Below are 16,782 nucleotides of genomic sequence, written 5' to 3' on the forward strand. Positions count from 1 at the left end.
CAGCGAATTTCAACAGCACTCTCCAACTAAAACGTTCACACTGCGAAAGTCAGTGTTCCGCGTTATTCTCGCGTCCAAGAACATCTTTTTACTGAACCCTAGCATAAAATATTCTGCAGTCGGGAAGGTCAGAGTGTCAAACAGGTAAAGGTACACATTCTCGCAGGAAAGTTTCCTAGTGGTAAATGGGTCCGATAGGAAGTAATGGTAGGAGATGTTACGACCGCTCTAAACGTTTACTCGCCATTAGCTTAAAGACCCATTGCAGGCCCCTCCCATGATGTTAGTGACTCGGTGATTACCTTGAAAACAGGCCACTTCTGAATGATTGTTCATTTTAGCACACATCGCTAAGCGCTTCGCATGTTTCACACTTGAGCAGCTTCCCCCGAAGTCGATAATAAACGAGGGCTCACAGGTGTTCATAAGAACCGCCAATAGAAGTTTTCTTTTACACAGTAGAGACAGAAAATAACCATTAAGGCAATAAAATGCATCTGAAAGGCCTACTGCCACAAAAACTAAGTACCGGTCATATATCTACTTTTGGTGCTTTGTTTACAATTTCGAATACAAAGGAAAAGTTTTTCATGGTGAGAATGGCTTGCAAAGGAGAAATAGGAAATGCATCAATGCTTGACGAATGACAAGGACATCAAAAGTGTCTTCAATTTTGCGTATTTTGACAGGCTGTAGCGCACATGATGTTCAGGCAAGAAATGTCCGTACGATATGAAGAATAAATGCATTATAGATTTCTTACTGCCCCGTTAAAAATATTCAAAACCGTGATTGGACATTACTCGACGGCCAGAGACATTATTCCTTCCAATTCTAAACGTAGGCACGTGCCTGAAAAACATGCTCAGTTAGAAACGACATTTTTCCCAACTAACGCAAAAATAAAGACAAACTGAACCGCAGACTGCTACTTATGCACAAGAAGGTATGTAAGACAAATAGGTACTCGTACACATCAAAAGTAAAAATTGTTTATTCCTACAAAGTGCTAAAAATAAAACATCTGGAGTAGTAACCAAATGAGGAATACATAAAACCCTAAAATGAAGCACTAATATTTTTTCTCATGGCCATGGCGGCCGCATTTCAACGGGGGCGAAATGCAAAAATATCCGCGCACTCACATTTAGGTGCCCGTTAAAGAATCCCAGATGGTCCAAAATATTCCCCCACTGCGGCGCACCTCAACACCAGATCGTGGTTTTGGCACGTAAAATCCCATAATACGTTAAAATAAAATTTGTTCTAAATCATAAATGTAGTTCCTAACAAGAACCACCAGAATATATATTTCCTGATAGGTATTGTAGACAAGAAACCCGTCTCGTAAAGAACAATGCTTGCCACAACGTGTTAATGCGCCATAATCGATTGGTTTATACATCGGCGCAACACTATTTCTCAGAGCCCGCTTAACAATCGCATTTAAAGTATATTAAGTATGCTCGGATATAAACTGTCCTGAAGTCTTAGTCATCAATGAACCTTGGCTCTTATATACTAGATGCAACGAGTCACTCCTCAATTAACTAAAATCCGCTGTTAAATGACGTGCCTAACGTCTAAAGGAAGTGCACACTCCTCCAGGACTAGGTGGCATCGACTGTAGTCAGTGGGTTGTCACTGTTGCAGCTGACCGTCGGATTCATGGCAGAGCCCTTTGGGCGGCCAAAGGCCTCGGCGAACTCGTAGAGGCCGACCAGAGGCACGAGACACCGGGCGCGAGCAGCCATTTGCTCGCTCTCCTCAGCAGCACCGCACGAAAGCAGACAGAAGCGCCGCATCAGGGTTCGCTGGGCGGCCTTTTTTTGACTGATGTCTCCCATAAGCGCCCGCTGGTGGTGGACTGCCAGCCAGGACCCCAGCGCCAGCTGCACGGACAGGCTCCAGGCAAAGAGCGTCGATGCCCTCGTCTCGTCCCATTCGGCGGCGCTGACGTTCACCATCTTGCTGCGTTGTTGGGCAAGCATCCGATCTGTTATAACAATTTGCAAAGCGAGATGGTTTAAGGCCTACGTAGACCACATGGAACATGCTGCCAGCCTTCTGCCACCCGTATGCGTGTACTGCGTGTACACATCAAAGAAGATATCTGGCTATCCGGCCTACCTATCGCCATAATGAAACACTGTGGTTGTTGCTCTTAGCCGCGTACACGACACTGATTATTCGAAGCTTTCATCGCTTTTCTTTTGCTCTCTCATTTGCAGCACATAAGGTAAAATGCGCTACTCAAGCGCCACACGTTTGAGGTTGCCACGGTGCGTGGTTCATCTTCATGACACGGAAATAAATATGTGGGATGCTGAAAACTTCTGAATCTGACATGTTTTCTAACTCCCTACGACATCATGGAAACTTCTTAGCAAGAGATATATCTTGTGAAGGTATATATCTAGTTATATGTATGCATAGTTATATGTATTAATAGATATACTTCACTAATTGTTCTTTTACACAATACTAAACACACTGTGTAACCCATTCCATAGAATATCCAACCGCATGATTCTTCGTGCCTTCCTTCACCAGTGGTGCACTTATAGCTTGCTCCTGTGTGCATTCGTGTTTAGGCGTATCCATTTCGACACTATTATTCCCCGCTCCATCCCCTAGCTGTCCTAATATTTTTCCACACATCCCATTTCCTTCTCGCTACGTGTATGTGCGGTGTTCTGCACAGGGTTTATATAATGTCCACATAGAGCATTATCGAACATTTTCTTGTATCTGCCAGCTACGTTAGATCATTGTGCTTTCAGAACCCCTCAGAAAGAGAGTTAATGCACCAAGCGCTCAGCACTCGGCATGTAAACGTCCATGTGTTTGGCGTGACGGGATTGGCTCTATCCACAGTGGTGGTGCTATAGGGAAATGTACTCTTTATCCAACGACGGTATCACGCGTATAGTAGCTAAAGAGAAACGTCACCGCATGACATTATCATATTTATCTCATATATTGTGTCATACCACCCCGCTGGTTAATTACCAGCAGTGCTGTTCACACTGCTACGAACCTGTGTGCGTTGAAGATGCACCTGGTTCCTTGCTTGAATTTCCTACGCGTGGCGGTGTTCCAAAAGCTGCCGTTTTCCTCAGGAGTTCTCGCTAGCACCAGTGTCTTGGCCATTAGTACGCCCATAGTTCCAAGGTTTAGTTCACTGCGCAGTCAAAAGGTTGAAAAAACGGAACTGATTTCTATTTCCAGTTACACAACACGTCAAATTGTGCTGTTTAAAATAAATACTTCGAAATTATTGTTTTTGTTATTTCATTTTTTCGTTACGTCTTCTTGCGTCGAAAGGTTTCATTCTTGTTTTCGTTCGGTTATTTACACAAGGACGTCAACACAGCACAAGAGGTATGCAATGTCTAGCCATGTGTAGAGTCAGTCGACTGCCTTTGTTCCCGAAGTGCGTAGGCTTTAAAATTTCGGGCTTTTTCTAATAGTAGACGCGCGTCGCAAGTGCAGCTAAGGGAAATAGACGATTGATCTAAAAATAGAAATCGCGGCTGATTAACGCTTGCACTGATGACAACTGCACAGTCGAAGAAAACAATAAACGCTTATAGTGCGAAGTAGACACAGTTTTGTTGCTGTTCAATACCTGAACAACAGAAGGGCTAAGTGTTTTCGGTCCCCATATTTTTATTAGTTTGCTATTTTGTTCTCGTAGACCACAAATATAATTAGCCAAGCAAGGTGGACTTCGAACTAGGGGTGTGCGAATTGAAATTTTCCACACCAAATTGAATACGAAACGAATATTGCCATTAGAGAATTGAATAGATTCGAATTTTCTGCAATTTTCACGTAATTAGCTTTCAATTTAACTATCAATACGAAATTGTACCCTCACAAACTAGCATTTTCCATCACTGGCGAGCTCTTGTGATTGTATTGTACATTCGATTACGTTACAATATGTCGTTCTTGAGTTCATGGCCAGACTTCCAAAACATCGTTTTTTAAATGAAAAAAAAAATCAATACATGCATGTGACGTAGAGACGCAGAGTGACAGCATAAGAGGAGGGCTAAGTGCTTTTGGTTCCCTATTCGTACTAGTATGTTTGCTATTTACATTATTACAATGCTTTACGCTACATTTCTGAACTGAACTGAATTCTGGGGTTTGACGCGCCAAAACCACGATTTTATTATGAGGCACGTCGTAGTGGCGAACTCTGGATTCATTTTGACCACGAGGAGACCTTTAACGTGCCCCCAAAGCACAGGCCACAGGCGTCTTTGCATTTCGCCCCCACCGAAATGAGGCGGCTGCACCCAGGATTTGATCCCGCGACCTCGTGAATAGCTGCGCGACACTATAGCCGGTAAGCCACCGCAACGGGTACACCGCAACGGGTCCCACTCTGTCCGACATTGTAGGCGCAAGCGAGCTCGACTTTCCCGACGTGGTGGCGAACACCCGCCATCGCGACACTGGCATCGACGTTGTGTATAGCGATGTGGGAACCTATAAAAAGGAGGAAAGTGTAAGCGCCTTCGTTAACCTGATCATATCTTTCAGGCAAATGGACGCCGTTGGTTGCGGTGCATAGTGGATACAATCTTGTTGAAGCCTAGCTTTCAAGAGGAATGTGTTCAACTTCAACAACTAAGATTCGGCTTTTACTGTATCAGCAGTACTTCACTTACTGGTTTAACTACTACAAATTTATTAAGAACTTATTCAGCGACGACCAAACGGCACTACTTCTGGCCCGAGCTTAATGCTTACCCTCGCTTTGAAGTTTAAAACCCAATGAAAGTACCGAGAAATTCTGGTGTACATCTGATCGCCGAGACAGTTTTTATACAAAAATACCCTATGCATTACACTACCTTGAATCTCTTTCGCAAAACTCTGATATAACACCGTCCGTATCAAGTGCACTATGGGCCTTCTGTTCCCTTTAATTACAAATTGCCAGAGTGCATGCACTTCTTATCGACGTGTTTCAATACTGTTGTTTTTTTCTTTTAATACTACATACGTTCTCCATGTTCTGTTTCGAATACTTTCAGCACAGATCATGAGTCTAAAGATGGCCAAAGGATAGTTTAGGCCCTTTGGCCTCTGGCCTCTATAAACACTAATTATCTATGAAGTATTATGAAGAGCTATGTATGTATTTACTAACGCCTGTAACGGTTTTGAACAATGATAGTCTGCTAACTACATTGGAAGTCTTGTAGCCAAGTATTTGCGTTTGTCGAGAAACCCCATGACCGCACAGCTTAATCCCGGTAAATCCTGTTGGCTTACGGCAAAACTTACGGCAGCCTTACCACATTTGCGTACACATGATGTAACGCTTTCGAGTTATTCTATATAGTTTAAGGATCATAGACTGTTAGAACGAAGCTATAGTGTTCACGCCTCCTTCATGCGAGAATAAGGGCGCTCCGCATTTTTAACTATATGGCCAATTTTTCTTGTAAATCTCCCTACAGGAGACGTTCGCTCAGGTTGTGCACAGGCAGTCTTAATGCATTCATTCGGAGAGCGCAAGTAGAACTGCGTCAAAGTCTAGTATGGCACAGGCAGTTATTCCCGCGTAAAGGAGTTTCATTGCAGTACATGACATTAACGTAGACGCCTGCAATTTTCATTATAGCGTGAGCGCCAAACGAACAGAATGTCACTGCCCCATGATGGCGACAAGGGGCGAGATCGGACATAATAAATTCAAACGCACAAAGCACTCTGCAGTGCGAGCGCCGTGTACTGGGCTATTCACTTTAGCAATATACGCGCTCTCTCTTACCGCGACGCCTCGTCGTTCACCGACAACTCATCAGCGCGAATTAATTCATTTTTTTCTTTTTCTCCATTAAATTTCGTGGTACATGCCTGAGTCCAGTAATATGAAATAACTATGGACGTTTTGCAGGTCATACATCTTAGTTGTACGCGTGTTCTGCTTCACACCTTTGTTCTGTAACCAGGAGCTCGCAGATCACCTGTCGGTCCTTGTGACGGGAACAGTGTGGGAGATGATGCTATCGCCGATGTGTTAATTACGCGCGCTTGTGCGTACTATCGCCAATCTCTCTCTTACTCGGCCTAATAAGACGGGTAATACGCCTTGCGGGGGACGTTGCAGTAATAATAAAATATTGCAAGGATGCTTAGAACCACAGAAAGCTCAGCTAGCTGGTAAGGGTGCATTATGCAAAAAAAAGTGAGGCGTGCAGACAGGACACAAGAGTCTACTCTTGTGTCCTGTCTGCACGCCTCACTTTTTTTTGCATTGCAAGGATGTACGCTTTGATAGTGCCTAGAGGTTGCTACAGTACTGTTAGTTTCCGTAGGTGTAGAAACCTGTTCGTTTTGACCCGTAGAGCACTTCTTGTCCCGCTGGAGTTCAACACACTCCGTCTTCGCTACCGCGCTGCCGGAAAAAGCAGGCGACGTAAACGGAGCCTCGGTCGCGGCGACGTCGCCCTCTTTTGCACCTGCACGTGACAGGAGACGCCGCTTGTTCTTAGCAATCACTTTCTGCGATAGCGCGACCGAGAAATCGATAACTACAAGACTCCAGTGACATTCTCGTTCTCTTGACACAGCTTCTGCAAAAAGCAGTCTCATACTCGTTCGAGCAGACTGTGTGAGCATAAATACTTGCACTTCAACTCCTCAGGATTCAAAAAACACACGTAATCTTTAATCCTCTTCCGGGGGGACACATTCAAACAATTTCTAGTTCATAATTACCGCTTCCTTTTGTGATTGCGCATTCTTCTGTGCCGTTTTTTCGAAACCCGCTTTATGTGTGACCCTTGCAATTTGTTATCCACCTCAATCATTTCCCTTTTGCGACCACCACTGCGCATTTTTCTGCGCAGCAGAAATTTTCTTCGCTTTCAGCGGCGCACTTCGTTCTTTACAAGCGTCGGCGCGGAGGCACAGCTGGTGGTTAGAAGGGGTGTCTAAATCGCAACACCGGTGATGGTTCTCTCGCGGTAGCGGAAGCCGATCTCGATCTCTTGTATACTGCGAGCACCGTAAGCGACTGCACGAGTTAAAATAATGGGAGGGTCGTCATGCATTGCACACTACAGATTTCCAATAAATCAATTGACGTGTTAGTAACTCATAACTGCTCTTGCAGTACCAAGGCCAAAATGTTCGCTTTCTTGATATGTATCAACGTACTATTCGAAAAAGGGTTCAAAAGCATCCTTCGCAGAGGCGGGCCAATCTGAAACACTAATACATCAAAGGCAGAGAAGCAGTATAGGTGAGTTGTTACACCATTGCTGGAAGTACATCGTGTCTATTTTCTGGTTGTTGCTATGGTAATTATCCATGACCGACGCCGCCTGTGCCTTCCCACCTATTCCTTGGGGATACGGTAATATCAGCGTTCCCATGCAGGCAGTATTACTGGCTGCTCAAAGTGGAAGCTTATTGTGTTCCATAGCACATTTAAAACTTTCATGATCCTTATTGATTGCCACGTTTCATCAACGTTATGCGTTTAGAAAAAGTTTATTACGACATTGACGAATGAAATCCAATTACAGTACACTGTACACTATAGGTACAGGAGCAGGGAGTTGGACGTCCCGTGCACTGTAGTTCCACATCAATCACTAAACAGTAGTCAAGTTTGACTCACATAGATTTACATATTAACAACACGTAAAATGATGGGTTCCAAAGCTGAAGACGTGTACAATGAATGTGCGACAGGTGGGCTCACATATGTATGCATTCAATGCTTTAGCATCATAGGCAGAACTTAGTCGTGATCATGTACACTCAATGCGTATACGCGCAATTGTTGCCAATAAAAACTAGTGCATTCGCCTAGCAAAACCAGGAAGACCGAAAAACAACTTTCACCTAACATTGTGCAATTTGACATTTGATACTGACCGCACCGTCAGCTTTCACCACCGCAGTCGTACAAACTCATATAGCTAACCGCCAAGGTGGAGCCGGCGAAGCGCGTCATGAGAAACAAAAATTATGGATTACTGGCTAAAAAAAAAAAAAAACGCGCGAGGAAGCGGTTTTCTATTTGTGGTAGACATGCGGAAGGCAACTTTTCTTTTGTAATTATTGATCATTGCATTTCAAAGCAAAAATTAGGGACTCCGAAGCAAGTTACGTTGCTAAGGGATACCGAGTGCACCCCCGCCGCACGGCAACAGCGACGAAACTCCCTTTTGATAAGTTCGCTGTACCACACGCACTCTTTTACTGCGCCCCAATTTCTCAGCGGCACGTGCCATAACTCGGTAGTGTTCTGTTATCGACGCTTGACGACTGTCACTAGGCTGCGTAAAAAAACAACTATCACGTAACTTCTCTTATTATCATAAATATTCGCACAACAGGAGTGTGGCGCAAATATATTCAGCATATGCTTAACTGTAGGCTCTGTTTCTGTTTGCACATAAAGCTGGGTCGGTTAGTAGTTTAAGCAAGAGCGTAGTGTTCTGCGCTGTATCTTGTAAATGAAGCAGCGTATAGACTGATAAATGCGTGTCCTTTCATTTGTGCATTCCTTCATTTAGTATGGTCCTTTTTAGGAGCTTGCGCTATAGAATACGCCCTTATTTGCCTACACACTGCCCGCTTTTGAAGTTTTCCTGAAAACCCCCCGTGGTCGCGCAGTGACCACGGGGGCTTTTGGCCTTCCGCTGGTGAGCCTGATGTCACGGGCTCGATTGGCGGCCGCAGCCACCACATTCTGACATTGATGGAATGTAAAAAAGACTGGTGTACCATGCTTTAGATGGGCTTTAAAGAACCGCAGGTGGTCAGAATTATTCTGGAGTCTTACAGTGTGGCCATACCTCTTGGCCCACTGTTCCAGTTTATGCCCCTTAATCCCTACTAATAATGCGACTGTGTGTCGTGGGGCAAAACTCTCTGCTTTTGTCAGGCTTCAATATAGTGTTACAAAGTGTCTACGGAACAAGATGAAACACAGGTAGTACATGAGCTATTACTTCGGTATTTCGGTATTATATGCTGGGCAACCCCGATTGCCTTTTCGCTTCGGGTTAAGCCGGTAACCACCATTAAACCGTGAAGCCTAGGTCCAGGACATTACAGGTGAAAATAAGAGGATGATCAAAACTGTAGGCATAGATATTGAGCTTTGAGTTTGAATTATTTTCTCCCTTGAGAAAAAATATTCACAATAAACGTTCCTACATGACAATAAACAATCCTTTCAAGCTCTAACGATGGATACACAGCTGAGCAACATACTGTAGCGTAGTGTGTTGCAGCTCGATAACAAGTGTGGGTTCAGCACTAAAATGAGCCACATACGAACCTTGTGGGCTTGGGGCGGCTTGAAGCGCCTCAGAACTGCGCAGGTTATCAGCAGCTTGATACATCGACGACGTCAAGCAAGCGCAAACGCGGAACCTTTCACAAGTATGGCGGCGTTCTTCTCCTCTTTCCTCTTCTTCTACCATCACCGTGTTCCTTTATTACTATCAGTCACAGCCTGCGGAAATTGCTTTTCTCTCGAGGTACGTGCCTTCACTCGACGCTTGATTTTCATACCATGGGCGGTCCATGAGATACACGAGGCGATTTTCTGCCAGACGTCGAGCCTGAATTATCGGAATAAAGTGCAAATACAAAACATTAGGAAAATAGCGTTTATGACTCCGTCTAATAGCCCCTAGCTGCCTCTTGCTTTGATCCCTCCATGTGTCGTAAAACCCGTAAAAGGTTTTTGGGTCATCCATACTCCTCTACGAGCTTGTGTTTCGTCAGCTCGACAGCTCACTGCGTTCCCTCTGCAATTCGGGGCAGCACACGGAGACGATATTAGTGAGAGCGCGGAGGCTGCTGGTATCACCACGTCGTTTCAGTAACGTAGGCTTGACCTGCAGTCTCCTGAATGTTAACTAGCGGAACATGAAGGGGGTCGCCTCGCATGAAACAAACTTTACGTTGGAAAACAAAAAAAAATGATGGAAAGTTTCCTTTAAAGAGTACCTGAAGTGGTTCGGACAAATTTGTCAGCCTCGTAGGGTACAGCTACGGTAAAACATTCGTGCCACAATTTAAGTGAAGAATGAAGGTTAACCGAGGGACCCGATTTTTATTAGTCATATCATGAGAAGCCAACAAACACTGACAACAAGAACAACATAGGGAAATTACTTGTACTTGTAGATGAAATAAAGAAACTATAAATAAATGGAAATCAAAGAGAATGAAAAATAAAACTTACCGCAGGTGGGAAACGATCCCACAACTGATACCACAACGATTCCACGCGTATTGCGAAGGTTGTGCAATCGTTCCCCACCTGCGGCAAGTTGTTTATTTCATCCGCTTTCACTGCCATACATTTACTAGTGTCCTTATTTCATTTATTAAGCATTAGTAATTTTCCTTATGGTGCCCTTTGTGTCATTGTTTGTTGGCTTCTAATTATATTACTAATAAAAATAGGGCCCCTGGGTCAACCACCTTTCTTCTTGTTTATTACATAACGAGGGTCTCGAATCCAGCAACATTGATGCCTTCAAGTATCATGTATGCGTTTATTGACCGGTTGCCTTCACCGAAAAAGATCACGTTCTCGCGACGTCTGCGGCAGAAACGATGTCCCACAACCGGCGCCAAGGTTTGTGGGTGGTGACAGGGGCTAACACTCTCAGGGTTCTACTAGGAAACGTAAATACCCAAGAAAGTAGACGGCGAAACGGCGCCGCGGTAGCTCAGTTGGTAGAGCATCGCAAGCGTAATGCAAAGGTTGTAAGGTTATTCGCCACCTGCCGCAAGTTTTCTCATCCACTTTAATTTCCAATAATTTATCGTTTCATTACTTCATTTATTAAGCACAAGTAATTTCCTCTATGTTGTACTTCGTGTCCGTGTTTGCTGACTTCTCATGATATGAATTTGAATGAAGCGTCTCATATTGAGACAGCTACGGACGATTACAAGTTACCCTCCTCCATAGCCATGCTTGTCCCCCTCAACTCGTTCGCCGAGTGATCGGGGCTAAGCTCCGTCTTCACTGGCTCTGCGTCACGATGCCACGTCGTGTTGTCTACTTCCGGTTGTCTGGCCGTCGATCCCCAGCGAAAACTATCCAAGCAGCGTGCGTTGCGAGCATTCTGTTACAGCACCGAGCGTATGCGGTATTCCAGTAACAACAAGCGAGCTGGGCGTTTTGACGGATGGGCGCAGGCGTGAACTAAAGCCCCTCCATACTACCGCCGTAGTGATGAAGGAGCTTTAGCTACTTGGGCGTAGGCGGAATTGAGCGGACTGGTGGGCCTACATGGCCCAGCATTCTCGGTGGCGCAGAACTTAACCAGCCAAACACAGAGCTAATAGTGCTGTAATAAATTGTAATATATTTAAATTGTTTAAAAAATGAAATTCCTCATTATTACCCTCCTGCGGAAAACTTACATCAGCAACAAAGTAGAAAACAATTCATTGCTTCTATATTAACTCTGTGTTGGGCTGAGCTATGTGCCACCAGATGCCTGCACCGTGCAGGCAATTCACGTTTGCGCCTCCGCTCATTCGAACTAGCGCCGGCGTTTCCCCGAATACCGGACACGCTAAAGCTCTCTATTGTGGTAGTAATACTTCGGCGTGAAGTGACAGCCGCAAACGTGTAGATGGTGGTCCCGATTGGATACCGACAGCCCGACGCTCTGCAGCCACTCTGCTCGCATGTTGCCTTACAGAGGGACACGATGCCGTGACTTGACATGTCGACGATCGTTAAATCTGCAGCCCACAACGCCACAAGGGCGATCCAATGTGCTAGCAAAAAGACAGCTCGAAACCAAGACTGATAAAGCTGATGGCATCCGCATGGAGAACTTCGTAAGCACAAGCAGGCGACACTTGTGTGCCGGAAGTGTTTCAGTCTAGTGAGACATTGTCGATTTGTATTCTCTTTCTGTTAAATATTGTTATAGAAACAAATTCGCCCAAATTCGAACTATTACGGACAACGTTTGTTCACCATAGTGTGGGAAAAATTATTGATGACGCGACCTCGTTAGCCAATCGGATAGCTCGCCCAACTGACGTCGGTTTGGTCAAACAACGTCAATGAAGGTGGGGGGTGGGGGGGTGCTCCAACATAAGGGAGCGGCGTCGCTGTGGTAGCGAGGAACATACATCTTTAAAATCTTATAATAAATTACACGCTTTACGCGGAGGACTCAAATTTGTCACTTAACGATCAGCATGATCTCCCCTAACGACTCAGAACGCTGGTGCAAGGTTTACTTCTATGGAGTCACCCGATCCCTAATTTATTCTGCCAAACCTGGTACCAATCGTGTATACGACATACTGCACCCATTGTCATTTTGTGGAAGCAGCAGGTCACCCGCTGAAACTGCATGGCTCAAAACCGCTGGAGAACCAACGCAGAGAAACGCAAACACAACACCGGTGGGTACGCACCTTGGTTCTTACTCTTGTTTCTGCAACTCCCTTTCACTAAATGGCGTATTGAAAAGCCCTTGGAGAATCATTCAGGGGCCAATATATCGCAAACCATTTTTACACTTCTCCTTATGGGGTCGAGGTCCGCCAATGGAATTTATTCATTCTACACACCGCATGTATATTTTGCTCGTAAACATAAAGAATCATAAGTAAATAAGAGAAGGAACGTCTGCTGTTCTGACGGGTTAACTTTATTTACACCAACGAGAGATAGGCAACAGGACGAGTGTCCACGGCTGCCGAATTGTCCTTCAACATGTCGACACGAATGAGAAGCGGCTTTAAGGCACGGCACAAGGTTGAGCATTGTCGACGACCGATGGTGACGATGAAAGCGAGCCTTGAAGAACCGCAAAGGTGGTCCAACAAACTCGCTGTGATGTGAGAAGTTCCTTCACACGACAACGGGGACGGCCCAGATTAGGACGGCGAAGAGGTGCGTAGTTTGGACCGGGAAATCTTCGGCGTGGCATCAGAGCCAGCTTTTGACAAGGCAGCTTCCCTCGTAGCGATCATGTTGGGCATGCTGGCCACTGCACAAAAATCAACAATATCACACCGACACTAATTCACAAGAACAACAGAAAAAAAGACATGTTCTGGAGATATCAGTCTATTAGCCATTTTAGTGTTATTTGTACGGTGGCGAGAACAGAAGGTGATGCTGGTTCTCCAATTAAGCTCTGTAAGAGTCTTGTGTTACACAACTTTTCTTATAGAGAAAAAAGGCAATGGTATGCCTTGAAAAGCTTTTACGCCAAGTGGTCCGCAGAATACAGATGCATTTATCAATGGTTGCGCAAAGCTTTAATAATAGCCTCCAATGGTGATATAGTTCGATGCTACCTTGCCATCATTCAAATGTACGTCAATAATAAAGCGTGCACATTCAGACTATGAGCATCAATTTTGTTATAAAAGGCACACAAATATACGTGGAACACATATTCCCACAAACCATAATTCTACAAAGGCACTGGTATAAGCGACCTATTGATAAACAATCTAGTCATGTTACGTGGGCGCAAGTGAGTGCGCAGACGTAACGAGTCTTTTTGGTTATTGTTGGCGTCACTGCATAGATGGTGGAAAACAATGTCGGGAGGATTTGTTACAGCCACAATGCGCTAATAGGTTCCTTTATTTGTATTGGGCGATTTCTGATCTCCTTTTCTGCGTATGTGTGTGTATCATATAAGGCCTGTGAAACCTTGCACTGTACGAGTACCGCCAACCTCCGAAGCTAGTTTTCCCTTACCTAAGATATAAAAATCATTGGATTTCCTTAAGCATTTCTCGCGGTCGCACAGTCAAGCAGTATTGTTTCTGTAAAAATAACTGTCCTGTGTTATCTGAATAGAGTGCAAATTATATGTTCAAATCTTTTTCTAAGCTCCACTTTAAATATCTACACATTTAGCTACTGAAATCAGGCTCAAAACTTGTCGCAGTGCTAGTTAGGCTCAGGCAGTGCTGCTAGCCTATTTAGGCAGATTTCTCCTAACTCGGCAAAAAAAGAACCCCTAGATTTCTCTAGACTTTCTATAGAAGCGGTTCAGTTTCCAGTATGGGTCCTCCAAAGACGATTTTGTGTTATGTAAGTAGACAACAAATGTTATCTTTAAATAGTTACTCGAATCAAGCTGAAATTAGGTCGCTGCGCATGTTAAGCTAAGAACACCGCCTTGCTTTGAGTTATATTCGCAAAAGAGAAGGTCAGCAATTTTACATTTTTCTCTATGGTGCAAAACAAGATTTACGGGCATTATTGGGCAACTCTACATCAGGTAGAGCGTCGCCATAGGCATAATCACTGAAATACTTTTTTGGCTTTAAAATATGCACAGTGTTTTCACTCGAAAGCTTCTAATGCACACTTTTCGTTTGTTTGTTTTTTTCGACTTCCTGAGGAACATGAAGCCCTGGACAAGACCGGCCGTGTCGAGACAAGGGCATTCGACAGTCGCTGGCCATACTGTTAATTAAAGATCGTCTGTCTCTCACTCGTTGGCCATGCCGCTGACCTCCTTGCTACTATGTTCGTATTCCTGCTGCAAGTATTGCGACCTCTAATCGATGGTTGCCGACAGCATGCCGATGAAATCAACCCGTGGTAACGGAGTGAGACGAAGGTATATTATTGGTGCGCTAACTTGATATTGCCGTTATTTTCATTCAGTTGGCTGTCTACTGCATTAGCGGAGCGTCCGCAGTTAAAAGGTCGAGATATCTGGCTGTATGTAATGTTATTCAAAAGTGAGAAAAAGAGAGATATAAAGAAGGAAAGACAGTGAGGTTAGCCGAAGTCAGTTCGGAAGTTAAAGTATGTCAGCAAGTAACGCAGCCAGAAAGCGGCTTCTATTTTTCTGTTCCTTTCGTGTTTAGCAAGCATGATCTCCCTTGATGCATTTATTTTACAGTACCGATAACTGGTCTGTTTAAGTATGAAAGAGTACTGAGAGTATCACCCACAGTGTATGTCCAATGTGCACGAATCTTCCATGGGCGTCTCCGGCTGCCTGTTACAAAACATGTTGGATGCCAAGCACCGGAGGCGCTCGTCATGGTGTCAGGCGCTCGCGAGCAAGGTCCTAATCGAGGTTGCCCGCATGGCGTAGACGGTCAGCTCCTTGAATGCCAATAGCCAGCACGTCGACAACGGTGGTTGAGATCGCTCCATCTGGCAGATGGCCTAGTGAATAGAACAGGGTCGGTTAATACGTAACTTCGCATTGAATTTCATGTCACGTACATCTTAAAGGAAAAGAATGTGAACGAGTCAAGGTTGTGCTAATTGCTCTGGACAAAAATTGCATCGTATTAAGATGCCAGGACTTTATTTCAAGAACTCTTATGAATACGTGGTTCTACCTGTTGTAATCTGGCATTGTATGGGATCATTCAGCAAAGATTTAGGCTTTTGATGTTTGGCAGCTAGAAATAAATTACAAGAACGAGGAAGCTGTCGTGCTCCGTTGACGACTATTTTGCTAATCATTAAAGTTTCTCTTCAGGTTCTCATTGATCTTGCCGAAGTGGTTCAGTGCAAAACCAGATCGCGGTTTTGATTTCCAGCCTCAGTGGGTTCACTTCGGTGGCGGAGAACGGTAAAAACTCTCGACTACATAGGCTTAGATGCACGTTAAATAAACCAAGGTGGCCTACATTGTTAAGAGAACCAGCACTACTATGACCCTTGAAACGCGCTGCGCGATTTCGGGATGTTGAACAACGGTATACAGGTATTTAATTTCGGCTAGCATTTGCACGGCTTTACTCGATATAACAATACTGACGTAGCAAAAAATCGAGAACACTACTGTTCAACAGCACATATTTGTTGGAGCGACCTTTAGTTCCAAACAAGAGGCCATACACTTCATTACCCATCTTATAAAAAGCCCAACATTCATTTTCAGAGATTGACTGCGTATGAAAAGAAGTGCATCTCAAAATGTTCAGCTATGTTGCTTGGTGAAGAGGCCTCGCTGTTCGACGTGGCACACGGACATGGTCATTTGTTTACAGCAGGTTTCCCGCTCATAAATGCCTAAATAGCATGAGACGTTTGCACTGGATTGCCGATTTCAGCAATGCTTCGTTTCGGAGAAACCAGAGGTGTAAGACAGCAAGTATAGAAACACGGATAGATCACAATCGGGAAGAAATATGCTCGATCAAAGCTTTAGTCTGGGCCTGTTGGTTCATTACTTTAATAGAAGCACTCCTCCTGTTACTAATGTCCTCTTCCTTGTTCCGCTCCGCTGACGTATCTCTTAAAGGTATGAGAAGTCTCAAATGAAAAAAAAGGGAGGGGGATGCATTCATGCACTTTCTCGCTAATTATCTGGCTGGCTGCTTACCTGCAGCAGAAAATTGTTCCAAAATTTAGCGAGAGAAACCTCCGCAGTTTCCTTATCCTTTAACCCATAGATTGGCAAAATAAAGAAATTTCACTCAGGCACACTCACAAAATACATTCTTAGCCTTAGCTTAGAGCATTCTCGTCCTAGACCTAACAGGCTATGCGCTGCCATACTCCCTCTCATTCAGATTAACCAAAATTCTGCTCAGCCGGCCTTACTCCGACCCAAACGCCCACGTAGGCCTGAGTCGAAGTGAGTCGACTGATGAGTGATTTTGCAGGCGTATGCCTGTACGTCAAGTACGGTGTGCATAATTCCGTGCCTTCTTACTTCAGCATCAAACAGAGCTCCGTTAAGCAATAAAATAAAATATGGGGACATGTCTTAAACACACTGCCCTAGACTTGTGCAACTC

At 44.5% G+C, this 16,782-nt stretch overlaps 2 protein-coding genes across 5 annotated transcripts in view; both read right to left on the minus strand.

The window, feature by feature from the left end:
- Window positions 1-1,385: 1,385 nt before the first annotated feature.
- LOC135911578 (uncharacterized) lies at window positions 1,386-9,450 on the minus strand. Of its 4 annotated transcripts, none has more exons than XR_011512868.1 (4): window positions 9,329-9,449; window positions 6,330-6,488; window positions 3,041-3,184; window positions 1,386-1,996 (listed from the first exon to the last, which is right to left on the minus strand). XR_011512868.1 is itself a non-coding variant. In XM_065443903.1 (4 exons), exons 3-4 carry the CDS (start codon window positions 3,163-3,165, stop codon window positions 1,611-1,613), a joined length of 486 nt encoding a protein of 161 aa, XP_065299975.1. In that variant the 5' UTR covers window positions 3,166-3,184; window positions 6,355-6,488; window positions 9,329-9,449; the 3' UTR covers window positions 1,386-1,610. The 4 variants fall into 4 exon arrangements, 3 of the variants coding, with proteins under 3 accessions (XP_065299975.1, XP_070392030.1, XP_065299976.1); XM_065443903.1 differs by having other exon boundaries at window positions 1,386-1,971; window positions 6,355-6,488; XM_070535929.1 differs by having other exon boundaries at window positions 1,386-1,971.
- A 5,546-nt stretch (window positions 9,451-14,996) lies between these two features.
- LOC135911573 (synaptogenesis protein syg-2-like) overlaps window positions 14,997-16,782 on the minus strand; it is a 180,713-nt gene continuing 178,927 nt past the window's right edge. Inside the window, exon 14 of the mRNA XM_070530683.1 lies at window positions 14,997-15,193. Coding sequence (XP_070386784.1) covers window positions 15,093-15,193 — 101 coding nt within the window. The 3' untranslated portion in view covers window positions 14,997-15,092. The remainder of the gene's footprint in view (window positions 15,194-16,782) is intronic.

The sequence above is a fragment of the Dermacentor albipictus genome, chromosome 1 (assembly GCF_038994185.2).
Source record: "Dermacentor albipictus isolate Rhodes 1998 colony chromosome 1, USDA_Dalb.pri_finalv2, whole genome shotgun sequence".
Classification (NCBI taxonomy): domain Eukaryota; kingdom Metazoa; phylum Arthropoda; class Arachnida; order Ixodida; family Ixodidae; genus Dermacentor; species Dermacentor albipictus.